At 49.2% G+C, this 14,865-nt stretch overlaps 7 protein-coding genes across 7 annotated transcripts; 3 read left to right on the top strand and 4 right to left on the bottom strand.

Annotated features, from left to right (window-relative positions):
* Positions 1–1,491: 1,491 nt before the first annotated feature.
* On the bottom strand, positions 1,492–1,995 carry QC762_116570 (uncharacterized protein; the record flags this gene model as incomplete). The annotated part of the gene is made up of 1 exon (XM_062886076.1): positions 1,492–1,995. The coding sequence occupies one exon, from the start codon at positions 1,993–1,995 to the stop codon at positions 1,492–1,494; it is 504 nt and encodes a 167-aa protein (XP_062749122.1).
* Positions 1,996–2,331: 336 nt separating this feature from the next.
* QC762_116560 (uncharacterized protein) lies at positions 2,332–3,744 on the bottom strand. Its single transcript, XM_062886075.1, has 5 exons — positions 3,488–3,744; positions 3,314–3,429; positions 3,226–3,252; positions 3,023–3,153; positions 2,332–2,967 (listed from the first exon to the last, which is right to left on the bottom strand). The coding sequence occupies exons 1-5, from the start codon at positions 3,515–3,517 to the stop codon at positions 2,594–2,596; spliced, it is 678 nt and encodes a 225-aa protein (XP_062749121.1). The 5' UTR covers positions 3,518–3,744; the 3' UTR covers positions 2,332–2,593.
* A 212-nt stretch (positions 3,745–3,956) lies between these two features.
* QC762_0016020 (uncharacterized protein) lies at positions 3,957–5,151 on the top strand (the record flags this gene model as incomplete). The annotated part of the gene is made up of 3 exons (XM_062883026.1): positions 3,957–4,031; positions 4,692–4,764; positions 4,801–5,151. Exons 1-3 carry the CDS (start codon positions 4,012–4,014, stop codon positions 5,149–5,151), a joined length of 444 nt encoding a protein of 147 aa, XP_062749120.1. The 5' UTR covers positions 3,957–4,011.
* Positions 4,533–5,660, bottom strand: QC762_0016010 (uncharacterized protein; the record flags this gene model as incomplete). The annotated part of the gene is made up of 1 exon (XM_062883025.1): positions 4,533–5,660. The coding sequence occupies one exon, from the start codon at positions 5,658–5,660 to the stop codon at positions 4,533–4,535; it is 1,128 nt and encodes a 375-aa protein (XP_062749119.1).
* Positions 5,661–7,200: 1,540 nt separating this feature from the next.
* On the top strand, positions 7,201–8,604 carry QC762_116550 (uncharacterized protein; the record flags this gene model as incomplete). The annotated part of the gene is made up of 3 exons (XM_062886074.1): positions 7,201–7,631; positions 7,694–8,543; positions 8,581–8,604. The coding sequence occupies 3 exons, from the start codon at positions 7,201–7,203 to the stop codon at positions 8,602–8,604; spliced, it is 1,305 nt and encodes a 434-aa protein (XP_062749118.1).
* Positions 8,605–10,111: 1,507 nt separating this feature from the next.
* QC762_0015990 (uncharacterized protein) lies at positions 10,112–11,635 on the bottom strand. Its single transcript, XM_062883023.1, has 2 exons — positions 10,582–11,635; positions 10,112–10,529 (listed from the first exon to the last, which is right to left on the bottom strand). Exons 1-2 carry the CDS (start codon positions 11,393–11,395, stop codon positions 10,129–10,131), a joined length of 1,215 nt encoding a protein of 404 aa, XP_062749117.1. The 5' UTR covers positions 11,396–11,635; the 3' UTR covers positions 10,112–10,128.
* Positions 11,636–11,707: 72 nt separating this feature from the next.
* On the top strand, positions 11,708–14,130 carry QC762_0015980 (uncharacterized protein). The gene is given in 6 exon segments (XM_062883022.1): positions 11,708–11,953; positions 12,109–12,991; positions 13,228–13,438; positions 13,473–13,692; positions 13,761–14,028; positions 14,039–14,130. The coding sequence occupies 6 exon segments, from the start codon at positions 11,890–11,892 to the stop codon at positions 14,052–14,054; spliced, it is 1,662 nt and encodes a 553-aa protein (XP_062749116.1). The 5' UTR covers positions 11,708–11,889; the 3' UTR covers positions 14,055–14,130.
* The last annotated feature ends 735 nt before the right edge of the window (positions 14,131–14,865 follow it).

Raw genomic sequence — 14,865 nt, 5'->3', positions numbered from 1 at the left:
CTAAACTCTCGATGGGTGAAGATGCTTTTGCTGTGCTGACTGGCGGTGCAGTCTCAAGGTTAACCTCCAACGCCATCAATCCCACAATAGGCTGGGCCACCAAATCCACAATACCTTAGAAAGCCATCATGTGAAAGCCACATGGTGAATCAACAGTGGAATGCCCCGACTCCCCTCGAAAAAAAAAGCACTCGCTTGCTTTGGTCGAGTCGAGTACCAGGCATGACAGGCAGTAGTAGCATGTTATCCCTCAACCAACCAATCCCCCCCAATAACACGACAACACACACACAGCAAGAAACACTTGTAAACTGCTAATGTGTGCATAAAATCTCCAAATAGCTGCCACACTTGCGGATGACCGACATAAATATTGTTGACGTGACTGACACTGTCGTAAGGCAGGTTTTAGGCAGCAAGCGCGGCAGCAAACGCGGCAGCAAGCGCAACAGCACGCGGCTTTTCGAGTGTTGGTTTCCATTGCAGTCGTATTTCTCAACATCGAAAATTCCCATGATGGTGAAACAAAATCTGGTTACTTTGGAAGGATGCTAGAGGGGATGATGTGCTCTACCGGCTGGTCATGTCTTTCGGTGCTTCTTGAAGAAGAAGGGGAAGATGGGGTTGGGGTGGGTATGTGGGGGTTATATCTATGCCCAATGCCTTCCCAACTTGTTAAGCTGTGGACGAATAGGCAACTGGTACTGCAAAGTAGGCAATTTAACGCAGGGAGTATCCTGAACTACGTCAAAAAGAGATGCTCAAACCCCCTTAAAGGATAGATAATATGTCTTTACAAAGAGTTTATATGCCTTCAAAGATAGTAAATAGACATCAAATATCTATCGAAACTTTCCGAGCCTTTAAAACTCAACAAAACACCTTGAAAGATGATCGAATTGCCCTCGACTATCTCTTAACGCCCTATGGCTATCTTTCAAGCCCTCCCTACCATGTTAAAGGCCACTATACCATTTTTAAACACCTTTCAAGGTCTTTACACTATCCTTTGAGGCCTTGATTTCATATTATATGCTGTGTTTTCTTGTCCACAAGGTAAAAATTCAGAAGAGACAAGATGCCATTATTCCTGTCTTATCAACCTAGAACAAAGAACCTTCCAGTACAAAAAATATGCCATGCTGATTCGACGCTCCTGATTTGTCCCTCCCAACCTCCAGATTCCATATCAAGCATCGCTGGGTATCAAGTGCAAAGCCACTCCCTATTTTGTGTCTACACGAACCCAATAGTCCAGAATCCATCCAAAGCAGCTACCTTCCTCCTCTTCCTCTTCCAGAATCGATGTTGGCCCACATTCCTCAGGGCTGTTCTTGAACAACATATTGTACCGGTGGCGAGCGACTCAAAGAAGATTGAAAAAGGTTGAAACTAGGTGCCTAAAGTGTCGGTGAGTTTCTGAGCCAATTCGTCATGACAAGCTGAGATCAAAAGGGTCATCATCGTAAGAGGTTCATCACGGGCGAGAGCCTAAGTCGCCTCATCCGTCTCAACAAGGCCAATTTCAATGGGATACTGTTTTTCGTACCCCCGCAATACGATGGGCCCCTCGGGTCGGTAGGAACCTGGCGATAACCGGGAAAAGCGAGGAAGGTCAAGTGAAAAGAATGGTGTGATAATTTCTTCAACGTGCGAGGGGGGGTCTGGTTTGGCCATTTGTGGAGAAAGGAGCAAGGCATGTTGCTCCGCAGTTGTGATACTCCAATGGTAATCGGGGCATGGATACCACATGACAGGCTCATAGTACCCAGTCCTAGGCAACCGTCGAAGAGCGACGACGATGGGTTTGAGAGGAGCATCATCGTTGCTTGGGGAGGCTGTAGTGTCTTGCGGAGGCGTAGTTGGGAATAGTGGAGGCGGAGTCGTGTCTCGCGGAGGAGAAATTATGATTTGCGGAATTGCAGCCGTGTGTTGCGGAGGTGTAGTTGTGTCTTGCGGCGGACGCGTAGTCGTGTTGCGAGATTGAGAATCCATGTTGGATAAGACTGTCGTCAAGTACCGATGGGATTGATGTTGGTTGGTTTGCCCAAAAACGAAAGTGAATGCACGGCAGCGGATGATTGAGGAAGAAAGGGGAGAAAAGATGCCTAGGCTTGCTGCTGCAAAGTTGAGGTACTTGAACACCCTCCAGTGTTCGTTCCTGACGACGGGCACACGGGACTGAGCTGGTCAGATTTCCTCCTGCCCTGCCTGTTAGGTGGTAAGAAGCCCCCTTTGAGGACCTGCCTGCCCGGACAGTCTCTCTCAAGCACCAACGAGCAGACCCGGTTCAGGAAGGACCTAGGCAGAAAAGCAAGAGGCCCGGTAACGTGTCCAAACTGCCGAGATTCACAAGTCTGTGTCTGAAATTCACACTCAAGATAGGTACTGTAATACTACATTACCGATCCACCACAGCATAGACCTCCTCTAAAACAAAACCTTGGGTTCCCATACCCGGACTGTAACCAAGAATGCGAGAAGCCAATGCTGATGCTAGGAGCTGCGAGCAGATCTAGAAGCCACCGTGATTATACAACCGTATGAACGCCCTTGAAATATCCTTATCATGTCTCCATCGTACACTGATCCCTCATTTGTTGTGCCATATAAAGTTCCGTAGCCCGTCCCAGTCGTCAGAATTCTGGTAGATGTAAACCATGCTGCTGCGCAAGCTAGGCTGCAGTTCGGCGGCATGCCATCTGAAGAGATGCATCACGGCTGCCCATGACATGCTGGCAAAGACTGGCCAGGCATAGTGACTGATCGCCGCACTCTGCTTCGGTTCTGACACCCCTGGAAGACCATACCCGGGCTTGACTGCCAGACGCGCCAGCGCCAGCGCGACGCGCGCAAAGATGTAGATGACGATTTGCTGGCTGACGCTCGAGATCTTGCCGCGCTTGGATCGCTGGCCAAACACAACGTAGCCGCCTAAAAGACCGGCAATAAAGCTGTCATAAGGGCCTTCGGTATGTTAGCGTCCTCTCGTGTTGCCGAACCGAGGCTCCTCGTGTCTTACCTTCTTTGCCCGGCGTAGCCCCGTACAGCTTCAGAAGCAAGCATGTTGACTTGTATATCGTCGCAAACTTTGCCAAATTCAGGGCGTGTGTTTTTGTAGCATTGAAAATGAGTCGTACTTTCTCACGGAATCTGTATCAGGGGGACGAATACAGCGTTAATCTTGGGGAGACGGGCCGGCGCAGGATAGCTGGGAATACATACGTTCCGGAGCGAAAGAGCATTATCATCCTGTACACATCATGGTCAGCAGACTGCGGCGAGATGTACGGGCTGTGATCTGAAAACCTACACCAAGGCATGTGGAAAGCGGACTTTTGCGCCGTAGACAGCGCCATTGCGTGCGCCCTTGACAACTGTGAGGATGTCATGGTATTTTGGGTCGAGAATGATGCTCTCTACAAGAACCTATCCGTCATGTCAACCCTGGATTCTCTAGACAGTCGAAGTGGTGGTTTCGTCACACCTTGAGGCTCTGGATGGTGGTGGCTGACATGGTGCCTCGGTTATGGCAGCTAGCCGGATGACGAAACGTTTTTCTCAGCGGGCGACGGAGGAGCGCAAGGACGGTATGGGCGGGATATATGAGTGCGTGCAGCGCTGGAGGAGAAGAATTCGTGGTCTACCTCATGGGAATGTCGTCATAAAGGCTTCTATAGGTCCGGAGGAAAAGGATGGGAGAGTCGCAAAATGTTTTGGTGTCATCAACAAAGAGGATCAGCGGCTCTTGATAGCACTTCATAGCCGAGCATGTGCGACCGGCTGGCGACAGGGGGTGCCCATGGCGGCACCGCTGCAGCGCTGTGGTGCGGCCTTCCAGCATTCCAGGGCGCGCTGTGTTGGGCAGGGTTCCCCGCAAAAATGACGCAGGGGCCTGGAAACCAGATCCCGGGACCCACAATCGTGGGGGAACCGTTTTCCTTTAGCATGTGAAAGTTGAGCCGTCCACAACGCCATTTGTTTCGCGATTGCATACCCGTCGCCGGCGTGATGGTTCACGGGGAAATATGGTAGGTAGCCCTGTCCTGGTCCCTGAGCCTCTTTCTTATCGATCCCTCAATCAACTTGTTGATTCGAAAACGAGCTCTCATAACGAGTATGTCGCACATTCACAACAGCATATTCCAGACGTTGCTGATGACAGGACTAGGAAGCATATTTCACATGTCTATTCTATTATGTCTGATAATTCATCAAATATCTACCCAAATATTCTTACCAGAATATCACAACGCCGCGATGTCGCCATGTCTATCTCTCCCACAGACCAAACAAAGCCCATCATCTCAACCGAAACGCCATAATGCAATTTCCAACGTCATGTTTATCCAACCCATATCTAGCTATCCAACCCATATCCACCTCTTCACACCCAAACCTCACCAACCCCTTTAACCCCCGGACACATCCCACCCTTCCCCTCACTTCTAACCTTCCTCTTCCTCTCCCTCCTACTCCCACCTCCCCTCTTAGCAACCCTCTTCCCCTCCATCACTTCACCTCAAAACACGTCAGCCTCTCATCCTCTCCTTCTTTCTCCTCGTTGAGGTAGATAACTTACAAGTCTGCTGACTAACCCCAAACATATGCCCCTTCTGCCCACACCTCTTGCACGTATTTCCCCCACAATGCCCACACGTCCCTACTTTCCCTCCCTTTTTCACGTCCAGCTTCGGGTTGATGAATCTTTTGCATTGGGGGTTGTGGCAGTACAACCTCTGGTCGGCAGGAATGGAGTTTTCGGTGAGTTTGTCGGCGTAGGCCATGAATTGGAGGTAGGTCACTGATTGTCGGAGGGTGGATTTCGGGATCGGGGTCGAGGCAGAGCAAGGACAGGCTGCTGGGACGAAGGGTTTGGAGATGAGGGAGGTGATGAGGGTTTGCCTCGTGCAGGTGGAACAGAGGAGATGGGTGCATTGGAGGGGGTGTTGGTGGTTGGGTGAGATTAGAGAGCCGCAGTTGTTGCATGGGAGGGGGGTTTTGAGGCCGGGTTCTCTGGGCAGCAAGTGGCGGGTTTTTCCTGGGAGAGGTTTTGATGGGGTTCCTGCTAGGGATGGTGCTGAGGAGGGGGCTGTGAAGGGGGTGTCGGGGGTGTCGTCCCAGAAGCGGGAGGCTTCTTGGGTTAGCTGAGTGTCTGGGGTCTCGGGAGAGTCTTCGCAGTCGAAGATTAGGTCGTCGACGTGGTGTGGATAGCGGTATCCTGATTTTGAGGGGGTGAAGGGAGCTTTGGATGGTGTTGTGAGTACTGTTGAGGCTGTGTCTGAGAAGTCTTCTCCCCAAAACCTCAAGGCTTCTTGGGTAAGCTGGGAGGTGGGACTTTCTGGCCAGTCTTCTGTTGTCGGGGTCGCAGGCGTTTCTTCAACTTCTGGAGGTGTTGTGATATCCATGAAGGATCCAAAATCATGAGCTTTCGGGACATTGAGCGCAAGCCCAGTGTCTGGGGGCGTGGGTAGTGGTTGCTGGAGGAGAGCCCCCCGCAGTTTGGGGGTGGCCATAGGCTGCAAATCTGGGGCAGGACTCGACTCAGGGGTATCAGGAGGCGTGCCCAGTAAGTTGTTCGAGGGAAGCTTTTTCGCAGTGCCGGTCCCGGGCCCGAGGATTCCCATCTTGAGAGCTGGCGATGACTTATGCCAAAACATCTTGATACAACATGAAGCTAACACTTGATAAGTGGATGGCAGAGAGAATGAAATATCGAGAAAGAGGAGATCTCTTTTTATGAAGGACAACGCTACAAGGGACTGCTAATCTGGCGTGCTCCAGGTGACTCTTCACGCGCCTACTTGAGCATTTCTCCCATCACATATGTATTATCCTCATTGGACAATCACGGTCCTCTTCCAAGGCGACCTGCTTTGGCTCCATTTTCCACGTTGTCGTTGACGCCCAAGATGGTGGGTCAGCCCTAAAAGGTGGCAGCGTATGAGTGGTGGTTGATTGTCAGGGGTACGATTGGCTGCACACCGAACGCTCACCTTACACGGCGAGGACTTGAGAGCTTCAACATCTCGGGCTATGCGGAATGCTGGCTATCTTTCTGCAAGAAAAGGGGACTTGTCAAAGTCTTGTTTCTGGAACATTACATTGTTTCTGGACAATGTGCGCTCAGCTACTTCCCTATCAAAGAGGGACAGCTTTGTGTGCTCAGCCTCTGAGCCTGCATGTGGGATCGGGGCGGAGCACATCCATCCCGGCCGGGCATAGATAGACCTTTGACAACTCTCACCTTCTGATGCTCTCGCACCTCCGACATTTACAACCACAACTACCCGCTCATTCTTTTCAAGATGTCGGCTACTAAGAGAAGGTCAATACGAGTTCCAAGTACACTCCATCGCAAACCCGGTTTAGGACACGCACCGCTCTACGGGTCTCTTGCGGGGCAGGGAAGCACCAACTTCCGGCTCATGCGATTACACCCCGGGATTCTGGATCAAGCAATCACCTGTAGCCTGGAAGAACTTCCTCTTAACAACGCACCGCCATACAAAGCACTTTCATATGCCTGGGACAATACTCTTGGCAGTTCAAATTCGGGATCATCGCCATCAACAATGTGGATAAGATGCAACAATGTGCCCATACCCATCAGTCCTAACCTATACGCTGCCCTCCAGAGATTGCGAAGTAAAGACAGGGTTGTAAATCTCTGGGTGGATGCTGTCTGTATAAATCAACATGATCCCGACGAAAGAGGCCACCAAGTGGGCATAATGCGGCGAATATACCAACAGGCTGAAGAAGTGGCGATCTGGCTTGGGAGCAAACGGGACGATGACGATTTGGCAGAGGACTTCATGCTTTCCTTAGGCCTGACATCGCTTGACTGGACGGATAACGAAGAGACCAATCGATTCTTCTGGTTAGAATTTCTCCGCCGATCTGATTGCAAACGACAATACATATTCGGTGGCTTTTGTGTTTTATGGCTACTATCGCTTGGAATACCGGCTTCAGTTACTCCGCATATCAGCTCCCCTTTTGGGCAGTCTTCCTGCATTTTGAATGGTATCCAGGCGATAATGGATCAAGCATGGGTACAACTCCACTGTTCAGTCACGAGAACGATTATTTGAGCTAACTCTGTGCTGGCAGTGGCAAAGATCATGGGTTCTTCAGGAGACAGTAGTGGCAGCCAAGGCTACCTGCTACTATGCCACTCTATCATGTCCATGGAACATGATCACGAAAGCAGCGGCGTCATATATGAACGGCCAGCTTTCTACAAACATCGACTCGGCCTACGGATACGTATCATTCTTGGCACAATTTGCACGGCAAGTAAGAGATATCGAGATCATCCGACAGGACTGGCGAAACCCATCAAAGCTCGTTTCACTGCTTCCTCTGCTCCGACAGTTCAGGATACGGAATGCAACAGACCCCAGAGATAAGGTGTATGCACTCATCGGCATGGTCCAGTATTGGGGTGGCCAACACAAGATTGCTCCCGACTACAACCTCGACGTGACAAATGTTTACTGGCAGGTGTCTATCACAGTCATCAAAAACATGCAGTCGCTTGAGGTTCTGTGTGGCACACCAAACGCCACAAGTGACGGCGACCCACGGCTCACCCATCCAGGGCATCCCTCCTGGGTGATAGACTGGTAGGAAGCCCTTCGATCTATAATGGTATTGCTGTGAAAATTTGTACTAATAACCCTCTTAGGAGTTACAGACCAAGTGCCACCGAAAACATCCGCCTTGAAACACAAGGATTCTATGATGCCTCAAGCCACCTGCCCCCCGGCCAAGTTCGTCTTCACGGCCGGCTCCTATTAGAGGTAGAAGGAGTTGAGCTCGATCGGATCCATTGGGTCTGCGACGAAGTAGTCAACTCCCATCACGGCAGAGACGGTGGCGCCAGACGATGGCGAGAGGTCGTGAAGAGTTGGGAAGAGCTAGTCGTCGAGGTCCTAGGAGACGACAATCGACCATATGCCGGTGGAGGAACCGTTGGCAATGCCTTTTGGCGCACTATCTGCGGAAACATTGAATACACCCACGCTGGAATATCCCTCGCTGGGGACGATGTGTCGTCCGCATACGCCAAATGGCGAAGCGTCGACTTTCACCATAGAAGAACGACATCAATCGTTGGTGATCACCTGCAGGAGCCGGTCTTCAATGCCAAGCATGGGATGACTGAGAAGGAGTTGGAGTCTGAAAAGAGGAACGCGTTCCACTACGCCGTCAGGTTTGCGTGTAGTGATAGGAAGTTCTTTATCACGGATAAGGGCTACATCGGGACTGGCCCTCGCGGCGTAAGCAGTGGTGATAGGGTTTCTGTTGTGTCGGGGAGCCGGGTACCGCTGATATTGCGACCTTCAACACAAGAGGTAGGGTGCAACCATAGAGTGGTTGAGGCGTTGATCAAGCGGCCCGAAGACCGAGTGTTCTACCAGGCTGGTGAAGAAGCCAAACAGATGATGAAACAAGGAGATAGCGTCTGCAACGAGTTGCATCGGGGACTGTATAATCTGATAGGGGATGCTTATGTTCATGGGGCTATGGATGGGGTAGGTTTGCCTGCGGATAGGTCTTTTCTTGCTCCAGTGTTTCTTCGGTGACGTTAGATAGAACCCAATTCAATACCAAGCTTTTTTAATTTGGTTCGAGCGCTTGTTATGTGGCCATAAGCCAGGTGGTGTCAGAAGGAAAGGGAAGGTTAATAGCCAGTGCAGTAACCCACCACGTCTATGTTGTATTGGTCGAGGTGGGTGTCGTCACAGAAGGTGATTTTGTTGGTATTAGGGTGATAAGAGGAGATTGTTGGCTTCTAGACGATGTAATCGAGTGGTAGGGTACCGTTCCAGTCGGAGGGGAGATGTTCAGGGGGTATGCCGCCACGGGTAACAAAGAGATGGACAGATCGTGTCCGGAGGTGGAGTCACTCATCATTAGAACGCGTGTATTTTTGTAGGGAGACAGATTGGTAGGCTTTGCAGTGCTGGATTTTGTCAGGAAAAGCGAGGGTCTATTCTTTGGGACTGGGGACATAGAGGATCTGAGAGAGAGGGTTAGAGGTGTTTGTCATGGTGGATGTTCAGGGGGAAAGTGGAGATTGGAAAGGGGTAAGTGGAGATTTGAAAAGGGGGCAAACAAAACGTGGGGAACGAACATCGGGGATGAAATAATGCCTATTTTCTAGGAATACTGCGTTGAATTCATCTTGTCATCATGAGCTAATGTTTTTGGAGTGGGTCGTGTTTACGGAAGGGGAGTCTCCAGTGGTTGAAGCCATCGGGTTGGACACGGCACTATCGAACCTTGGATAAGGCTCTGAGCAGAAGAACAAGCACATTGCCAGTATGTCTTAGGTGGGGCAAACATCCACCCCTTGGCGGGACTTTTCGCGGCACTGTGAACTGGGTGCCTAAGATATGCGCCGTGGCTTGACCGGAGTGTCTTTGGAACCCAGACTACCTATCCAACCAGCGAACACCAATAAAGGCAAATCGTTCGTTGCACATGAGACCAGCTTAAGGTTCTTGGCAACAACTGCGATTGGTACCTTGTTGGGTTAAGGACTTTATGGTTGGTGTGAGTCTGTTCCTGATTAAAAGGACCAGAAGAGGAGCAATATTGAAGCTTGAGTCCTGTCCAGCTAACTGCGACATTGTGACGGCTTGTTTGTAAAGAACCGATAGCCAAGCAAAATGGTCATCTTCTAGGCTAACGTTGGATTTCAAAGGGACTGGTGTTGTGCCACTTGCTATCGAGTAAGCGGAGCCTGATTCCACCTTTGTACAAGTACTGGGCACATGGGGTACCTTAACTTCCATCCTACCCTATCCTAGGCAAGTTTGTGCCCCATTAAGGCCACCAAACCTGGAGCGTTGATTTGATCGGATATGTGTAGTTTGAAGCATGGTCAAAAGTCCCTCCGATATCGTCCAATTTTGTGGAGGTACAACATGCACTGTTTGATGAGTCTTCATTGCATCAGAGGGAGTGTGTGCCTCAATTACAAGCAGACGCTTCATTTGTGTAGAAGAAAACGTCAAATTAAATAATATATATATACAAAAGAGCAATTATCGAACTGAAAGTTGAGAGTGAAATGAACAGGAATATTCAGGGTCAAGAAGAAGTAGTTGCCAGTTAGTGAGTGTTCTCAAACAGGGGTGGAACCATCACCAGGGGCTTTTCTAGTACTTCGCCATTCCGACGTGTTAACCTTTCAAGTCCAGGCATCATCACAATTCCTTTTGACGAGCACGTGTGCTCTGCTTCAAATGAATATCGCCAACTACAAGAGTGGGAAAAGACCACGTAGCCAAACTTGACAAACTCTTGAATGACTGCATTCAAATCCTCGCCTTGATTCTGTCGAACCTGGGTGTGCTCATCAAGGAAATGCACCAAGAACTTATCAAGGGCCCTTTGCAGTTCCTTCACTTGCCATTGGCTGCCTTGTGGGGGAGGCAAGAGTGTCCTTTCTTGTCTGTCCTCATGAAGGAGGAAAGCAGAACATCGACGCCACATGTCCAACACTTGGGTCGCTGGCATCAGTTAGCTTCTGTCTGAATCATCTGCGGGCGACTCGGAACCTACTTGGTGACCTTAGGCTTTGAGATTTCACTGTAGGAGGCAATGCCTTGACGAATGCCACGACCTCGGGAGGAAGCAAAGAATGTCCAGAGATGCTTTGGATATCAAGGGCAGAAAAAATGACGCGTGACATGAAGCTTCGAATGGCCGCATGGCGCTGTCTGGGATCCAAAGCCGATTTGGCGATTTGTTCCTGGGTCCACTCGTCCAAACCCAGCCCTTCGAGTGACTGCTTGATAGAAACAAGGCCATAGGACACAGGCTTTCGATGGTAGCAATCATCAACATGGCTCTTCAACAGAAATCCAAGATCATTGAACTCGGAGCCAATCTCGCTGTCCCCTGGGCCATCCAGCAGGTAACTGTGAAGTGCGAGACCAGGCGAGCGGCCTGAGGCAAGAACCGAAGAATGTGTGGTTTTCCCCTCGAGTGGCCTGGGGAAAGAAACTGGAGTCTCGGGGGTTGCTTTGTCGGGAAGAATTGGATGATTATCAGGCTTCGATCTTTGTTTCCGTCTCAAAAAAAAAAAAAAACCCCCCACACGAAACCTGCGAGAGAGAGCCCAGCGCCAAAGCTTCCCAGCGCAATACCAATGATTTCTGCACTTGACGGTCGCCCGATTGCGCGGTTGAAAGAGTTGTTGGGGACCGTTGATGATGTTGGATCGGTTTTGGAATCCGTCGATATCGTGCTGGTAGCAATCAAGGAAGCAGTCGATTGGTTTGTTGTAGGCGCCGTCGATGCTATTGATGTTATCGCGTCGGATATTGAGTTCGTATTTCCAAGGTTCGACCCATAAACGATTGGGTATATGCATGTTACAGTCACAGGCGGAACTGCGTTCTGAGCTGTTGGCGATAGAGTTATGGGAGTTTGAACTAGAAGATGCGCTGTGACATTTGCAGCGGAAGAGGCATTGAAGATGGCACTAAGACAAGATGGAGTTTGCGTAGAGCTCCCTATAATCGGGATCAAAGATGGCTTCAGTCAGGCCTACAAAGACATGCTCTTTTTTCATCTGCACCTCTGATTGGGCTGGACCGAGCCGCTGGTTGATGGGGAGCCCGGGTTCCTATAGTCACATACTGAGGTCAAAAAGAACAGAAACCCGTTGGATAGGAATCGATTGTGCATCTTTTGTCATACTTGTCGTTGGTGTTTTATTATCCTTTTATTGTAAACAAACCTTTTTATCCTCAACCTCCATCAATTCATTCAGTTGCTTTTACCCAGCTGTAATATTCTTTCGCCGCACAGTCAAAGCCCAGAGCATCATTGCATCATTGTCCTTGCAGCTTTCATCAGGTAGCTATGGCAGCAAACAGAGACTTGCCTGATATAACGGTTGCAGTTGACTATGGCACCACATTCACTGGTTAGTTCATGTTCCCCGCAAACCCTTGCTTTCAGAATCAACGAGGGCCTCTAACGTCTAAACAGGAGTCGGATGGCAGCTGGTGAAGGAGCCAAATTCCCCCCACCAAATCATCAGCGACTGGCCCGGGTACAGCGAAAGACGCTAACGGAAAGTTCCATCTGTTCTCTCCAAGAAACTTTTTAAACAGCCTAACGGTCAGGGCGTACGCAAGTGGGGTTTCCAATGCGAGGACTCTGCCGAGACTGCGGAAGAGGATATGAGTGAGAACGACAAATGGAGATACCTCAAAATTTGCCTCGACTCCGACTACCACAAGGAGACCATTGGGCAAAATTTCTCATGGGCTCCTGCAACTATGAAGGAAGTTCACCTCCTCGTTTGCGACTACTTGAGCCATGTTTATTGTCACGTGAAGAAAAGTATCTCTGACACGCTCCGCTTGGACAATGCAAAGGACTGTGATAATCTCTCAGTTGAGTTCGTCTTCAGCGTGCCAACAATATGGGAAGGGGTTGGAGGACAAGAGATTTTGGATGACTTTCTAAAGATCGTCAAAGATGCTGGGTTTGGGTCGGCTCAAAGGCATAGGGTAATGTTGGGTTTGACGGAAGCCGAGGCAGCCGCAGTGGCAACACTCGGCAACACTGGTTCGCCGCTGCTGCATTTCAAAAACGGGGACACTCTTCTATCCATTGACGCTGGGGGCGGCACCACTGACCTTGCGCTTGTCAGGGCTACTAAAACGAAACCACCGGTCATGAAACAGATCCAATCTGTGACAGGAATTGTTGTCGGCTCCAGGTTGATTGACTTGGAGTTTCAGCGGTTAATTGATATTCGGCTCAAGGCTCATCCAGAAGAACAGTCGAAGCTTCCGCTCAACAAGCTTTTGTCACTATCGCAGAGTTGCCAATATCGAACGGTGAAGCACAGGTTTGGAGAGCCAGTTTATGACAGAAATTACAAGATTGAGGTTCCCGGCTTAAACCCAAACATTCGCCGTGAGGGTCTAAACATAGAGGGTGGCGCTATGAAGTTCACGAACTAAGCAACACCTTCGGGTACTTTCTTTTATCTGTCAACATGGTCCACGGAAAACACTGGTGCTGATTCTAGATGTGTAAAGGGAGGAGTTTTAGGGGCTATTCGATGAACAAGTCGCCATAATACTGCGTACATTAGATGAAGTTGTGGGCAAGTTTCAGGAGACGGTGGTGAGACGCTATTTATACTCGAGTGTTACGTCTATTGCTAATAAACCTGCCTGGTAGCAATACATCATCCTTTCAGGGGGCTAATGTAGCTCCACCTACGTTTTTAACAAAGTCAAAGAGCACATCGACCGTTCGACTACAAGGGCTTTGCGCAAAGGAGAAACCCAACTCCCAAGGATTGACGATCCACAGCTTGTTGTTGTCCGGGGTTTATTGCTTGAGCAAGCACAAGGAATTCTTCGAAAACGCATTGCACGAGCTAGCTATGGTCTGGTCACCTCTCTGCCATATTCCAAAAAAAGCACTTCGGTGAGGTCAAGCGTACCGATGAGTTAGACCGCAAGGACTATGTTCTTGATCAGATTCGTTGGATACTCAAGAGAGATACCATCATCGACCACGGAAAACAATTCGAGGTTGAAGTTGAACGACGTGAAGACCTGGATCACCCTCTCCAGTGGAAAGACATCATCGTGGTTTCGCGAATTGAAGCTCGCTGGCTGCCCCCGAGCATGCCAACCTGTGAGTGTTCTGCACCTTACCTAGCTACCTATTTGTTGAGTGCTATGGCAGTGTTGACAAATTGCTAGCGATGGCCGAAGCGTTGTATGAGATAGAGGTTGACCTGAACCAAGTTCGAGGGTCAATCCTCAAGAAAACGCGGTCCTGGCCTCTTCCAATAACGAAATACTACGTGTGCCAGTACAAGATTCGGTTGTCAGTCGAGCCTTCAGGGAACATGCAATTTCAAGTTGAATACCAAGGCAATATCATTCCTGGGAATCATACGCTTCTTCGAAGTAAAATAGAGGTTTGTCACGGCTATACTCTCCGCCCTGTCCTCGCTCTGCTAACAATGTATTTCCAGTCCGAATGGGTCGTAGAATCAGAAGCAAACCAATGAAAGACGCACTAACAGCGAGACTCGGTGTGATGATGCCTGTCATGGGATGATATCCGGGCTGGGGCTTCTTTTCTGGGCGACATGAGAGGCAGAGAGGTTAAATAGGATACGAGGAAGTTCGAGCAATTTTGGTGGATATTCACGCGCTTTGTAGGGGAATTCCGGAGGGTTTGATGGGTACAAGATGACGTCGTGGGCAGTGTATTTCCTTTTCCTTTTCTTTTCTTTTCTTTTCTTTTCTTTTCTTTTCTTTTCTTTTCTTTTCTTTTCTTTTCTTTTCTTTTCTTTTCTTTTCTTTTCTTTTCTTTTCTTTTCTTTTCTTTTCTTTTCTGTTCTTTTCTTCTCTTCTTTATCTAAACAATTCAATCTTTTACCTGTCTCCTATGCCTGTACCCAGCCCTAGGCCCATATCAATGCCAACAAATAACCTGGAAGGTCATGCTTCATCTTGCATATAGGGTTGTTTCGTTACTATTTTTTATTTTTCTCTCTTGTCTACTACCTACCCAAGATGTCTGATAAATTTCCTTTCCTTTTCTTTGGCCGGTAGCTTTTCTAATATCTTGCGACGGACTTTTATTAGTAGGAGGCTTTATAGGAGAGATAAGGTCAATGAGTTTTTGGATATTCGAATTGATCAGCATTGAAATTCCTCCGACTTCATGACTCCTTTGAACTTTTTATCATTTCTTGCCGTACCTAAGCAGAAAAGTCGAGGCCGCCGCAACAACACATTATTAGCTTCAAGGTTATTATCATACCTTTTAACTGTCTTTACCGTCCCTCGACTA

The sequence above is a fragment of the Podospora pseudocomata genome (genome assembly GCF_035222375.1).
Source record: "Podospora pseudocomata strain CBS 415.72m chromosome 1 map unlocalized CBS415.72m_1, whole genome shotgun sequence".
Lineage (NCBI taxonomy): Eukaryota > Fungi > Ascomycota > Sordariomycetes > Sordariales > Podosporaceae > Podospora > Podospora pseudocomata.
This window is presented reverse-complemented; position numbering and strand designations above follow the sequence as displayed.

Bases quoted from the DNA above. Each gene is read 5' to 3' on its own strand.
- QC762_0015990 (XM_062883023.1), bottom strand. From the start codon at position 11,395: ATGCATATACCCAATCGTTTATGGGTCGAACCTTGGAAATACGAACTC. The intron at 10,530-10,581 runs GTAGGTTCCGAG...AACTGATGCCAG, and splicing joins TCAAAGCCTAAGGTCACCAA to CGACCCAAGTGTTGGACATG.
- QC762_0015980 (XM_062883022.1), top strand. From the start codon at position 11,890: ATGGCAGCAAACAGAGACTTGCCTGATATAACGGTTGCAGTTGACTAT. The intron at 11,954-12,108 runs GTTAGTTCATGT...GCTAACGGAAAG, and splicing joins CTATGGCACCACATTCACTG to TTCCATCTGTTCTCTCCAAG. The intron at 13,693-13,760 runs GTGAGTGTTCTG...ACAAATTGCTAG, and splicing joins GCCCCCGAGCATGCCAACCT to CGATGGCCGAAGCGTTGTAT.
- QC762_116560 (XM_062886075.1), bottom strand. From the start codon at position 3,517: ATGTCAGCCACCACCATCCAGAGCCTCAAG. The intron at 3,430-3,487 runs GTGTGACGAAAC...CATGACGGATAG, and splicing joins CCACCATCCAGAGCCTCAAG to GTTCTTGTAGAGAGCATCAT. The intron at 2,968-3,022 runs GTAAGACACGAG...AACATACCGAAG, and splicing joins GGCTACGCCGGGCAAAGAAG to GCCCTTATGACAGCTTTATT.